Source organism: Lagopus muta, chromosome 15 (assembly GCF_023343835.1).
Source record: "Lagopus muta isolate bLagMut1 chromosome 15, bLagMut1 primary, whole genome shotgun sequence".
Lineage (NCBI taxonomy): Eukaryota > Metazoa > Chordata > Aves > Galliformes > Phasianidae > Lagopus > Lagopus muta.
Window position 1 is genome coordinate 11437501 of NC_064447.1, and position 13988 is coordinate 11451488.

The 13988-nt window shown below is 45.0% G+C and overlaps 1 protein-coding gene across 7 annotated transcripts in view; it reads right to left on the minus strand.

The window, feature by feature from the left end:
- SDK1 (sidekick cell adhesion molecule 1) overlaps nucleotides 1–13988 on the minus strand; it is a 365693-nt gene that overhangs the window by 28380 nt on the left and 323325 nt on the right. For all 7 annotated transcript variants that reach the window (XM_048961334.1, XM_048961331.1, XM_048961335.1 and 4 more), the window contains 3 exons: nucleotides 3392–3507; nucleotides 1801–1987; nucleotides 816–953 (listed from right to left, as the gene is read on the minus strand). In XM_048961334.1, the coding sequence (XP_048817291.1) occupies nucleotides 816–953; nucleotides 1801–1987; nucleotides 3392–3507 (441 nt within the window). The remainder of the gene's footprint in view (nucleotides 1–815; nucleotides 954–1800; nucleotides 1988–3391; nucleotides 3508–13988) is intronic.

Sequence of the window (13988 nt, forward strand, 5' to 3'; positions counted from 1 at the left end):
AAAAGTTTAAAATGGATTGGCGATGGCTGAAATTACTCTCCATGCTGTCACACTGCCAAAGCTGGACATCCTATTGAACAACTGGCAATCTACCAGAAACACAAAAACGTTAATACAGCCATTCCCAAACTTTGCAATCTTTTCTAATTCAACTTTGAAATTAATTCACATTTGTTTTCAGAGAAGTTGCCAAATCCTTTCCTCATGCTGTTTTGCAAAAGAGTGAAACGTCTGTGGCCTTTGCAGTGTTGTCTTAAATCTACTGCTGGGTTAGAAATGCTGCTTGAAAACTCCATGTAAACAGACACGACCAAATCTCTTTCACAGTTATCCTGCCCTGTCAGAAGCAGCAGTGGTACCAGTGATGACTAGCACATTTGATGCCTGGGCAATCTCTGCGATAACAGAAGTGACACATCATGTGATAAGCAACACAAGTGAGCCTGACGACTATTCTGGGATGGAGCCCACTCAGCGATTTGAAAGTGCAACATGGGGAGACAATCAGGCACTCCTCAGCTGACTTTCTTCTTCTTCCACGTCGGGTAACAATGGCAGCAAAATGACTTTTCAAATCACACAGAATATAGTTTGTGCAGGAAAATGAGAGGGGACAGACAAAAGCTATATTCCACAATATTATGGTTTGCTGAGCAGTTTTGGCAAAAGCGGAATTGTTTTACTTACCCTCTGCCACCTGGCTTCTCCTGGAAAATGGCAGAGAGCAAGTAGGAAATTGGGCAGAGATAAAAGACGCCGCACAGTGCTTTTCTGTCATTTTCCCATGCATATGTATGATTTTAGGTCTTTCTTACCCTGGACAGGAGCCAAAGGCTCGTAGACTACTCGATAACCCTGCAGGACTCCATTTGCTGCTGTCGGCTCGCCCCAAGACACATTGAGTGTCGTGGAAGTGATTTCGGAGAACGCCAAGAAGCTGGGAGCACTGGGTGCTGAAAGGATTACAAATGGATTGAATTGCAGCAGGCGTAGTCAATCTGATATACATATATATTATAAAACACTGTGTTTTTTTGCCCAGTCTAAATCTAAAGGAGCCAAAGAATGGGATTTATGAATTGTATCAAAATTTCCAGTAATCAATCAAAACCACAGATTGTCTTCCCTAAGAAAAGCAGCCACTCTGCTGCAAAACTGGGTCTCAGCAGCAAGCAAGGAGACACAACAGAAGGAGAAGACTCTCACAGGAGCACTAAGTTTGGCCTTTGCTCTCCATCTTGCTGCTGACTATCAGAAAGCTTGCAGTGTTTTACTGTTTGCTCTCCCCTTGTCATGGTTAGTGGAGATGCACTGCAGAGGCTAAGGTTTCTCGAGCTAACTCCCTCACTAGAACAGGGCCAAAGGGCAGCAGAGCACTAAGAGAGCGTGCAGCCCCAGTGCTCGTGTGCTCCTCGTGGCAGCCACATATAGCTCAGTCTGATGGTAGGGCTTCAACACGAGGGGTTGCACAAAGCATCCCTCTTCTCACAGGACTGCTCAGGAATTTCTAGGCGCTGCTAACAAGTTCAGATTTTCAGATCTGATAGCAGAGGCCCCAAAGAGACCCCCAGAGTTGCATCCTGGATCGACCTGCAAAGGGGTCGGTCGTTCTGACCATCTGTTCCAGCTCCATCTCTCTGCTCCCCTTCCCACATTGCTGCATTTTTGATCCTTTCCCCTCAGCCAACACAACATAACGACCCAGCTGAAAGCTAACTCTACACAGCAGTGCCCTCCTGCATGCCCCACACCATTTGCTACCAGCAACCATCAGACCTGTGCTCTGAGGTGGTCACATACCAGCCTGGTGTGTCCTGCCCGTTGAGGGTCTGCTCCTGGGGCCGTCCCCTGCTGCATTGAAGGCAGAGATGCAGACCAGATATCGTGTGTGGCTGGTCAGGTTTTTGAGGCGGACTGTTGTCTCAGGGAGGAAAAGGACCTTCACTTTCTCTGTGTCATTCTGGACGTCACTCTCCCAATAATAAATCTGTTGGAAACAGTGAGATGTTTTAGCTCCCAAACATCCCAGCATTGCAGCCGTACAGATCAGCAGGATGGAGCAGCCTTGCTCTGGACTCTCTGGTAAATGTTTCACTCTTCTCCATGTGCCTGATCTTTTCTTTTTCTTTGGCAAATTACACCGAGTCCAATGGCCATGCAGTTGAGTACATCATTCAAAAATAGAGCACAGGCTGAAGAATGTGGCCTGATGACAGCAGATCTGAGCTGCCAGAAACTCTGCGAGGAGAGGTCAGTCTTTTAATTCTCCCTGAAATGCTAGCTGCCTGTCAGCACTGGCACCCTGAGATGATGCTCCCATCATTCACTTCCCTGTGCACACAACTGTGCCACCATTTTTGTTCAAAGGACAGACAAGAAAATGCCTTTCTGAAGAGGGAATGAAGATTTTCCCTGAAATTCCTCGCATTACCCTTCTCCATTCTCCCTTGCACAATTTTTATCCTGATCCCATAAAATTAGGATTGGAGAAGACGATTCCAAGAGAGAAGTGGTGCCAGCCCTACTTATTGGACAGGCCTGGCAGTGTGTGCATTACAACAAGCCAAAGCAAGCCAGAAAATGGAGAGAATGAGCCAAGGCAAGACTCTACCTTGGCTCTACAAGGCAAGCTGTTAGAGCCATCTATATACATAGAAAAGAAAAAGAACATGAATTGATATATAAGGTTGCTTGCTACTGCCAAGAAGGGATGCCAGATTATTCACAATGGCTTGACTTTTCTTCACTTATGGGTCTAAATTCATGGAGAGAGGCAGAGCCAGACACTGAAGACAAGCCAAGCTCCAGTGTTTGTAGACTTGCCCATTTCCACTCTCTGAGGGTCCATTCTCATGCTGGAGAAGCTAAACAACATGCCTCTGCAACGTGCTCGTCTCATATAAACCAAATGCAATTAATGCTATGATTTAATTTTGTTAAAGTTAGGGAAATGAAATAATTCTTCTGAAATCTCACCTGGCTTCTAGTTTGGAGAAAGTTGTGCTTTTCCTAATGCCTTTGGAACAGTCGATAGATGGAAAACAGTTAGCTTCCTCCAGAACATTCCTTGCCCAAAGATTTTCTGTGTTGGTTGCTTTTGGAGCAGATAAGTTGCCCACGTAAGCGTAGCTGCCTCCCTATCTGCATGCCCTCTCTCCCCATGCTTTCCTTTCTCTTTCCCTGCAAATAGCAATGTGCTTTTCCCTTTCTTCCCTCTTCCCCCCATCTCATTTCTTCTGATTTTGGAACACACAGCCATTTCCATACTCAGGCCGAATACTGCCTTAATTTGCCTTGTGCAGTGAGGGCAGCTGTAGTTGTAGAGCCATCTCACAAGTAATAGAAAAGCCAAGCAAGACAAATGAAACCAGGAGAGAAATAGAAGCATTGCCTTGTAGCCTTGTATGTTCCCATTTTGGCTGTCGGCAGGAGGTGGGTCCCAGGTGAGCTCCAGCTGGCTTGCAGAAAGGGAGTTTACTTGGATGTTCTGTGGGGCCATCGCTGGTGCTGGAGAGAAAGGAAGACAGAAGAATTAATAGTGACAAGCAGAACTAGTTCATATCCAGGCTGCAATTTTCCATTTGCGGAAGGGCCGAGGACAGACTGTTTATGCCGTGAGTCAGCTCACAGAGCCAGCCCTGGAGGTATCCATATTGCTGGGAAGTCTCAGGTATAAAGCAAGAGCATGCAGAGACTGAGAAGCTCCTGAGCCTCCGGAGGTGATATTCTGTGTCACACAGACCGGGTTAGACATTGAATAAACTCAATCCTGTCAGCAGCTTTGGGAAATAAAAGAGAATTTTTTCTTTATTCTGTGGTAATGTTTCAGGCTTGCCTTTGGCAGCATCATGGTGCTCCAGAGCAACCCGTCTTGAAAGCAACTGTGGGGAGCAGCACAGCCCCCTGCCCCTCCAGCACAGCACCTTGCCCCACCAGTCCACTTTGGACTCAGTGGCACAGCTTTGTATCAGCCCCTTTCCAAGGACCAAGGTACATCAGCCCATATCTAGTTGGGTACCAATCAATCTGCCTCACATTTTCTGTATGACAAAATGGCTTAGCTTGCTACTCATTGACTCTGATCTCGTATCACACACATGCACACAGCAGACCCCTTAAGCCTCTGATGACACTTCTTTGCATCGTGCTCTGCAAGAAAACCAATCTTTGGCTTCCTTCAAGTATAGAATCATAGAATCATAGAATCACCAAGGTTGGAAAAGACCTAAAAGATCATCCAGTCCAACTGTTCACCTATTCCCAATAGCTCCCACTAAACCATGTCCCTCAACAAGGGACAAATACAAACCCAAGTACACCTGGGTCACACCAGCTCTCCTTTCTGTCAGGATGCAACCTCGTGCTGGTGGATTTTCTTAGCCAAACAGCACGTGTTCTATTTACAGAAGAGATGCCCAAGCACATCCTGTTCCAACTCCAGAAGCAGGAAGGGAAAGGCAGGGCAAAGGGCACGCTTCTCCACAGCCTTCACCCTCACCCTGAGAAAGCAGCCTCTTTTCTCTCTGCCCGTGTATGGGCCATAAATAGAAGTGCTAAAACATTCACCACTCGAGTAAGATAGCTCCAGTTATCTGTTCTTCTGGAGACTTCCTTCTTTAGAGAATGACCTTCATAAGTCACACTTTTCTACCAATACTCCCTCCCCCCAGAGTTATAAAATAAAATAGTAATTAACACCCACTCAGCCTGACACCAACTATTTATTTTGTTCTAACTGTGTGGTTTCCATATTATCACTGCCCACCCTGCCGTTAATGGAAATGTTAATAACCAGCGCCAGGTTGTTGTGACAGATGCTTGGGCTCATTATCAGAAATTCTTATTTACCGCTCCATTAAACGACAGAATCGCACAAAAAAAAACAATTCAATCAAAACTAACTGGAGGAATTTTAACAGCCACATTAATAATCCAAAACATAAATAAAGTTAATGTCTTTTGCATGTTTGCCACTGGCAACTCTATTGCAAAATTATTGCTGTACAATTAAAACGTGAAAGGTAAAATTGTAAATAGCCATTATCCCGGGTGAAAACTATTTGTTCCTTACACCTTTTGTTTCCTTTTCGGCTGTGCATGGCAGGGGGTGGTGATGACCAACTGTACAGCACAGCAGCCACACACTGCCTGGTTGCAGGGGTGCTGCTGCCTGATGCTGCTGTTGCACCTCTGCTCTCCAGGGCACTGCCTGCACTCAACACAGCACAGTGCTGCTCTGCCAAGGGCCCCTCCAAGCATCTCAGGGTTTTGAGACCTTCACTGCACACATCACAGCAGTGGGGCCAAAGCGATCGCACAATACAAACCTGGAAATATATCTCGGGGATTTGCAGATGATGACATGCTCAGAGAAAAGGGAATATGTACAATCACAGAAGAAAACGGATTGCTTTAGCAGTGTGTTTTCTCTTCTGGATAGTGACAGTACTGGCTGCCCTGAGCTGACAGCTTCAAAGTGCTCTCAACACTGAGGTCTGAAGTGATGACTGTGATAGCATTTTTCTCTGGATCCTATGTGCCAGCCTGGAACAATTGCTGCTTCCGAGCTGTGACCATTAGAAGAGTTGGTGTGTTCAGCCTGCTGCCACAAAAACACCATCTTTTCCTCAAATCCTTTATATAGAGCATGTCTAAGAAACAAAGTGGTTAAAAACTGCCAGCGATCACTCTCCGCTGACACCCGCACTGCTGGAGCTGCACTTCTGCTGGCGCAGAGGTGGAAAATTTGATGGGAGGGGAAAAATAAAAAATGATAACTGCGTGAAAAAGGCATTTCAGCACCGCAGAGCCTCGACGAGATGCAAATTGTGTTTGGTTTTGTGCCCCGCGAGTCTGTCCCTCTGTTCAACTTTCAAAGGCTGACGTGCACAGGTTGGCAGTGAGGGACAGCAGCACTGTGCTGCTCATGCTTGCTGTGGCTCTGAGCACATAGCACATCTTCCCACATGGGTAAAAGGCAATACTTTAAACAAGAGGAAACACAACCCTGAAGAGTTTACCTGCTTGGAACCCTGAGCCATTTGCCAAACGTGTGGACAGCCTGTGCCAATAAAATGAATGCATTTCAAATGCGAATTCAAAAGCCTTTTACCTTATAGGAATGCGGTTTGAGATTACTGAGCTCTGAATTCTTTTTTTTCATGGCTGTTGAAACCACTAATATATAAAAGCAAGGTTAAAGCCGCATACCTCATGCTGCTTCAGGTGTTAGTGACATTATCAGCTACAGCAGGAGTGACATGGAGCCCGGAGGGCCCAAATTCAGGTCTTGGCAGGTGGAAAGCATTTCACTTTCCCTGAAAAAATGCATGTATTCATGAAGTCTAATTCCCTGCATGTATCCCGCTTTGTTATCTCACGCAGATATTTGCAAACATTTCTTTTCTTATCTGATCTCAATTCACCTTTAAGATTGTCTCCTTGACAGTCTCTCAGTCAAAAAGGAAGGAGAAAAGCCTGAGCGGGTTGTGCTGTAATTAGTAAAAGTAATAACAACAGCAACAACAACTGTAGGCTGGAATGATGGCAGGGTTGTGTAAAGACAATGAATCTATCTGGGAATGGAATGAGAGAGAGAGAAAAAATGAGTGCGTGGATAAAGTTACACATCGAAATCCACATTTAAATATATCACTGTCCTCATTTCTCAGTGGAACTGAGTGCCTCTGCTCGCTTTGCAGACAATTTGAGCTTGCAAATGCTCATAACCTTTAAAGAGAAGGTGCTTGAAATCCCCAGTGGCTCTGCACCAATCTCCACGCTCTGCTGAAGGTTCACCTTAGTTTTTCTCCCGCTTGCCTGGGATATTTGCTCTCTGGGCTGTGTGACACCGAGAGCTTTTTATCAATATGAAAGTACTATTCCTTTTCTTAGTGACTGTCGCCACGATGCTCTGTAGCACAGGTAGGCTACAAATCCCTGTGATTCATCAGGTAAACCTAATAGCTGTTTTTTATGAAGCATTCCTTGCTGCTCTTACAGCTGCTCAGATTTCCGGCTAGTGAAAGGTTTCCCCTTTACCGACTTTCTAATTATTTCTATAATGCCAATATTACGTTGAGGAATTTGTAGACAAGTCTGGGACATGATGTCCCTAGTACTCATGCCATTTAAACATACAAAAAAATACAACCATGGAGAAAAATGCAGTGAAAGAGACCAGAGATCTTCTATGTATCTTCTTGATCCTACAGTACCAAACAATCCCAAGCAAATTCCTGTTCTGTAAAGACCTCTGATCCTTTTCTGTGTAGCAAGCATTTTCCCTCCAGTTCATCAAAGCATGCTTTTGTGAATGTGCCTGCCTTTATTCCCTGGTAATCAATATATTTACATTTTGGTGTTAGCACCTAGAGGCCAGAATGTCATTGCACAATGTGTTGCATAAACACAGAACAAAGAGACAGCTCCAGGCCTAAAAGCCTCTAATCGGTATTTCTGCACACTGAAATGGAGGGTTGGCTGCAGCATGTTCTAGCACAACAGATGTAATCTCATCTACCTTCTCTCTGCAAGAGGGAAGACAGAGCAATATTCAGTGCAGCATATGCTCACAGTTAAAGCACGCACACGCGGCACCTCCCAGGTTTACACACAGGTTCCTGGCACACACAGCCCTGGAAAACTGAGCTGGAAAGGATTGGAGAAGGCTCAGACAATCCAGGTTCCCATGTCACGTTGGGCTCAGCTCTGCTGTCCAGATGTCTGTGTGATCCTGGCCACTGACCCCTTTCCAAATTCCACTGCCATCTCTACACAGAGCTGCCTATTGAAATAACCCTTACCATGTACTCTTGGGGTAGTTTTGCTTTCTCAATGCCTGGCATCAGCAGTCCTTGCTGCACTGGTTCTGTCCCAGAAGCAGGACACAAAGCATCCCTCCTTTTCCCTTTGCAGCCGTGCAGAGATAAGCAACTGTTACACGGAGTATTAAAAGCCAAATGCAAGAAAACAAACAGAAGGCCACAAGATAAAATATCAGAGACTGATTAGCACAATGGGCAAAGCCAAACACAAGAGATTTTCTCACAGTCTGGACTCAAAGAAGAAAGACGAGGATGGTCTCTCCCAAAAAAATGAACAAAGTGGTGGATTTGCAGATGTTTGCAGTTATTCCTTCCACCAAGGAAAAGCAGTGAGAGAGAAAAGGCATTCAGTGCTTATTGGCCATTTTCTTACAGTGCCTGTGAAGGAAAGGTGGGAGCAGGAACATTTCCTCTGTGCAGCAGTGCTCCGTGCCATCAGGAATGCTGTGTGAGCTATGCTGATTAGCTCAATAACAATTACTTAATTGTGCTTCAAAAGCAGCAACTGAAGCTGCTTTCCGCTGTGACAAAGCAGTGCAAGCTATATTTAGAACGTAAAAGATGTTTCCCACCAATTTCTGGCTGTTTTAAGCAAGGCTGCATTTTGTGATGAAAGTACACACATTTTTTTTCTGAGGGCTGCATGTTGTGGGGCTGCTCAGATGTATTTCACAAGCAGTAAGATGGGCAGATATACATTCAAAAGCATGCATACTGACACCCTTAATTCTCCAATACAGCCCTGGTTGCTGTCACTGGACCTCTCCTACTCAGGCACCAAAACTCAGCACTCTGCCTCTTACCAGCTTGGATAACCTGCTATGTGGTAGGAGCCTGAGGAAAGGAACAATCTGGTCTCTTCTACCTTGGAGAAGCCCAACCTCTACGGGAGAATGGCTGGAAACAGTCTGGTTCCAGTAGGGAGTAACTCTTCAGTGTGTGGAATTACAACTTGATTTACAAGACTGCATAGATCAGAGTCAGAGAAATGGGAACATTTCCTAGTGTATGGTGGACCAGTGGAAGCTGATATAAGACCAACCTTAAAAAACAACTTTCTCACCTTTGTGAAAGCTGATGGAAGGGGGATTCTAATTGCAGCCAAAAACAAAGATAAACAGACAAATGTACCTCGGTGGAAAAGAAGGGATAGACACTGCATCACATTTTTAAAGGTATTAAGGTCATGAAAAACCGTAAATAAAAGCAGATGCTATTGAAACCCAATGGTAACATGCCCAGGTTCTCTGCTTAGTGCTGGGCAGCTTTCCAGTATTGTCTAGGTGTATTCTCACCTTCTGGAGAGGTACAGAGAGGGATGCAGGTGGCTAAAGGAGGAGAGATCACATTCACCACACGTACTGGGAAAAAAAAACATTGAAATGAAACAAAGACATGGATAAAAGAAATGGATACTCATGGACTCAGACTAGAGGAGGTTATCTGCCAATGCCATTTTTTCAAACCAAGGAGGCAATCATGTTCTGAGGAAGTCTCTATGGATATGACTTATTCATGAAGAACCTTTATAAACTGGCAAGTGAATCAAGCAGAAGTAATTCTCATCCTCTCCTTCACCAGTGCAATGGTGAAAACACCAGTGCTATGATTACCAATCTTTTAACATGGAGATCAGCTTTCCAAACAAGCCACGTGCAATCCAGGATGCTCCTGAAGCAGATACAACCTGATGTAAAGAAGCCAGTGTGCTCACATTACAATGCCTAAAAGACGGTGGATGTCACAAAGCAGTACTGTGAAATAGAACCTGTAAACAAAAGTTACATATTTTGAACCTGAAGGCTGCAGTTTTACTTAGCTAATAAAAGCCTAAAATAGGCTATCACATTGCATACTGAGATTATCCATCATGAGACTGAGAACACCTGACCCAGAAGTAAAGCTCTTACAAAACTGTAAGACTGCTTCTGGAAAGGGCATACAGGTGGTTAAAGCAGGGAGGGGAAAATAATAAAGCAGGCTTTTGATTTGTATTTCTTTTGAATCAACAAGGATATGCTCACACACAGGCAGCCCATCAGTCAGCAGGGACAGACTCGTGAGCAAGAGCAGCAAGAGTTGCACGAACACACAGGTGTGAACCTACAGCTGAAATCCCTTCTCCATTACAAGGTAAATTAGGGATAGTTCCACTAAAGCTAATGGAGCTAACTCAGTGTGAGGCTTTATGAGCGAGAGCAGTGCCAGCTCTGATGAGTGCAGGACTCGTTCCCAGGAGTATGCATGAGGTGGTGAAGAGCTGAAGTGTTTGATAGCAGCCCCGCTCCTCTTTCACCTGCAGCAGGAGTGGGAGCAGCACTGCATGCGCAAGTAATGCTCTCAGCTCCTTCCAGAAGTCTGTCCATAGAGGGGCAACATTACCTGCTTCAGACCATCTCCCTGGGCCCCCTGATTCCCAAGAGCCCTCCTTCTCCGTTTTCAGGTACATTCCTCTCATTATAACTTATTAATTCCACATGTTAATATCATAATACCATAAGTTCATGGCAGCAGACAAAAGCACCCTCTTAATGTTCACTAACAGCAAGACCTACTGAAGCCTAATAAGCACCAACAACTCCTTATCCTCCACTAAAGTCATTAGAGCATGTCAAATAATCAGGCTGAATCTTCACCAGGTTTCCTTATACCAAATGTTATAAACTGTACCACAAAAAGTCTATGTGAGCAGGTGAGATCTGCCACTGAGATAACCTCTCACTGCTGTTTTTGAAATAAGTTGGGCAGTTGACCCCCACGAGAGTTTGATTTAGGATTACAGATTGCAGAGCTCGGGGAACCCCAGGGAGAACCTGCAAGACTGTGATCTCATGGTCCTGGGGAGTGAGAGTCTAAATTTACATCCATGCTTTGGAGTGAAAATTTTCTCGCTCATTTTGCAGTTACAGTGCCTGTGAATTCATTTCTGCTCTCTGTCCTATGCCACTGACATCTGGATTGCTGTGCCCAACGTGTTCTAGAATTATTGCTAATTAATATTAAAAATAGCAACTTTTTATGCTTTCCTTCCACAACAGGCAACCTGAAACACCTCCAGGGCCATGATTGATGATGGGTACAGCAAACAGATGTCAGAAAAGAAAATCAACTGTGTTTCTCCACAGCTGGCTTCACAGCAAAGCTGAGCAGAGGAGGCAACGCCAGAGGAGATGAGACCTGTAAAGAAAAGCCTATGACATTTTGCTCACATATCCCAGGATGAAGAAAAATAAGCAGAGAAGGACTGTGCAATTAGAAGGAGCACAGATCTGGCTGCAAATATCCTTTAATCAAAAACACTCCAGCTCCAGCCTGCTCGAATGTGAGTTATCAACCTGGGGCTTCCCCACTTCCTTACCAGGGCGATTTATGGTCCGTTTTACTTTACTACTGATGGCTCATGTTTTCGAAAGGAAGGTTAATTTCTTTGCTTTTAATGGAGTAGCTCTGCTGCTAGCGCAGTCAGGCTTTGCATACACGATCAGGCTTTCCATCCCTCTGCCCTCTGTGCAGGGATGCCCCCACACCAAGCTCTTCACGGGCCATGGAACACTGCAGCAGAACCACCAGCCGCCCATTTGTCCTACCACTCCCACTGCTGCTTGCACCAACTGCAGAACAAAGGCGAGAGTCCAGATGGTGAAGCTGAGAATGGATGGTTGTCTGTCTCAGGCTATGGTCAGTGCTGAAAATCGACATGAAATTGTTGGGGTTTGAGACAAAAGTTCATCATTTGGGCAAAACATCGCATGACAGTGGCAGTCCCACACCACCCACAACCGTAAGAGCAGTGGAAGAGCTAAGGAAGCTCAGATGATCAACATCTGATTTTATTTTTGCTTGGACAGAAACATCTTTCCTACACTGAGATGTGATAAAAAGAGGCAATTAAACCAGAGCTAAGCAGGAGCTGATGCACTGTATAAAGCATTGTGCTGTACCAAAGGCTGCTTATGACCAATATTAACAACTTAATGAGCTGTTAATGAGGCGCACATTCAGCTTTTACTTGCAGCATGAAAACATTGCAAATCATTTTAGGGAGCTTCTGGATAGTCAATGGAGAATTAAAGATGTCAAATAAGCCCATCAAATCTATGTCTCAATCTGGACACTGCTTTCCAATGCATTCGCTTAAAATTCCTTTTCCTCCATGGCAGAATAACTTGCTTTGACAGCAGTACTGCTCTCACTTAGACTTTGCTTCCTTCTGCCTTGACATTAGATTTCAGCCTCCAGAGAGCTGCAGGGATGTCTTTTTGACATATTGACATTAAGGACACTTCTTCCACAGACTCACACTGGCACGGTTACTTTCTGTTTTACCGTTATAAGATCAGCTACTGAGCTAAGTTACCAAATTTGGAAATTTAATTATGAAACCTTTGTGCTCATCTATAAACAAATTAAGATCTTAAAATTACCCTTTGAAAATAGCCAGTTGAAATAGGAAAGGGAGCTCAGGTCTATCCAGAAAATTCATGTCCATAATTCCCCAGCAGTGCTGCTCTACCAGTAACAAGCAACGACTAATGCTCTAATGTAGGCACACTTTAGTTTGTTATTTTTTACTGTTCTGTCATAGCCCTGCAGGATTAGATAATGCGACTGAGTGCTATCTATACTGCTATTACCACCAGTGGAGCTGAATTGATGGGAACAGCAAATCCACACTGGACTTGCTGCAATCAAGCCCCACATGGAAACCACGTATAAAGTGAGTCTGGAGGTTAAAATCCATCTTGAAACGGTGATGTGGTCTACTCAGTGGCTCTCTGAAAGAGAGTGCTGTTGGGATACACGGGATATAGCCATAATGGCTTACAGCAGTGCAAGAGAAGCCGAAAAGAGGCTTATTTTCTGCTGGCAGTGGGAAATGTCTCTTCATTTATTTTTTTTTCCACCCCATCGTCTTCCTATAGTTTTCCTTCCTTGCTCTGCTCTGACTTTACTCTGCTTTTTTTTTTCAGTATATGTTTGGTGAACTTGGCTTGGATCTTTAACCCCAAGCTCAGTGGAGAACTCATGTCTTAAGGAGCAGGGCACTGGGGGACAGGATGAAAACCCAGCATCATGCCCAGAGCAGGGCATTCCTGTTTGTTGCAACAGCGGATTCTTTACATTGAAGTTAAGGGAAAAAAGCAAATCTATGTTTGAAACAGCCAGCCATCCCCCAAAAGTGGCCTTTTGCTGATGTTTAGAAGAGTCAACCACTGAAAAGTAAATACTTTACTGTATCACAAGTGTGATGCTGTTAAAATGCCACGGGAGGTCAACCCCTTTATTTAAAGTGGGAGAAAATGAAGCCTGTGATTTATTGTACTAGTTTCCCTTGCCTCCCTCCCTCCCCTTTTGTTTATCAAGGGAAGATGCTGTCCCTAGGCTGACAGGTTTTAGACTACTGCAGTGTGAAATGGCCACAACAACCCTTCTCTGCCCTTCTCCAGTGGGGGCTGGGATGGAAATGCCCACCCAGCTCTTCCAGCCGTGCCAGCAGCGACGCACAGCTATCTGCATAGGCGCAGCCAGCCACAGAGGGACAGGGCACGTGTGTCCCAGACAGATAGGAGAAAACAGCCAAAGGGCCACAGCAGCCTGATTGAGGCTGCCAGCTTGAATGTGTTGAAATGTTGTCATTCCTCTTGTAGGTTGTTAACAAGGAGGCACGGGGGACTTCTCTGAGCAGCATCTTCTCAGCTCCATTGCGGGCAGAGAAGGAGAAACAGTTTCATGCTACAGGAAAGGGGGGCCCGAGGTAGTGCTGAGGGTCTCCCTTGTCCACAAAGCAACCTACAACTGGGAGGTGAGGCCACACAGGTTATACGTATAGCAAGCACACAAAACCCACAGAAAGAAGCAAAAACACTCACAGACAAAGCAGCCTTGTTCCGACGGCCTTCTCCAGCATTAGCAGGAGAGACAGAAAGGCACTGCCTGAGCACAAACAACCTGGTTGGAAGCGACACGAGTTCTTTGCTAGAAGCAGATCATAAAGGGACATTGGTCTCTGCTTCCCTGTGAGACTTGCCTCTCCTTAGCATGGCTCCTTTTTTGTCTTCTCTTCCGCAATTTAAAATCACTACTTTTGGTCGTGGAGCTTTCCAGATAGTTTCTGCTCCTTAACTGTAAAACACTGGCAACTCCAAGTGCAACTCTTGCTGT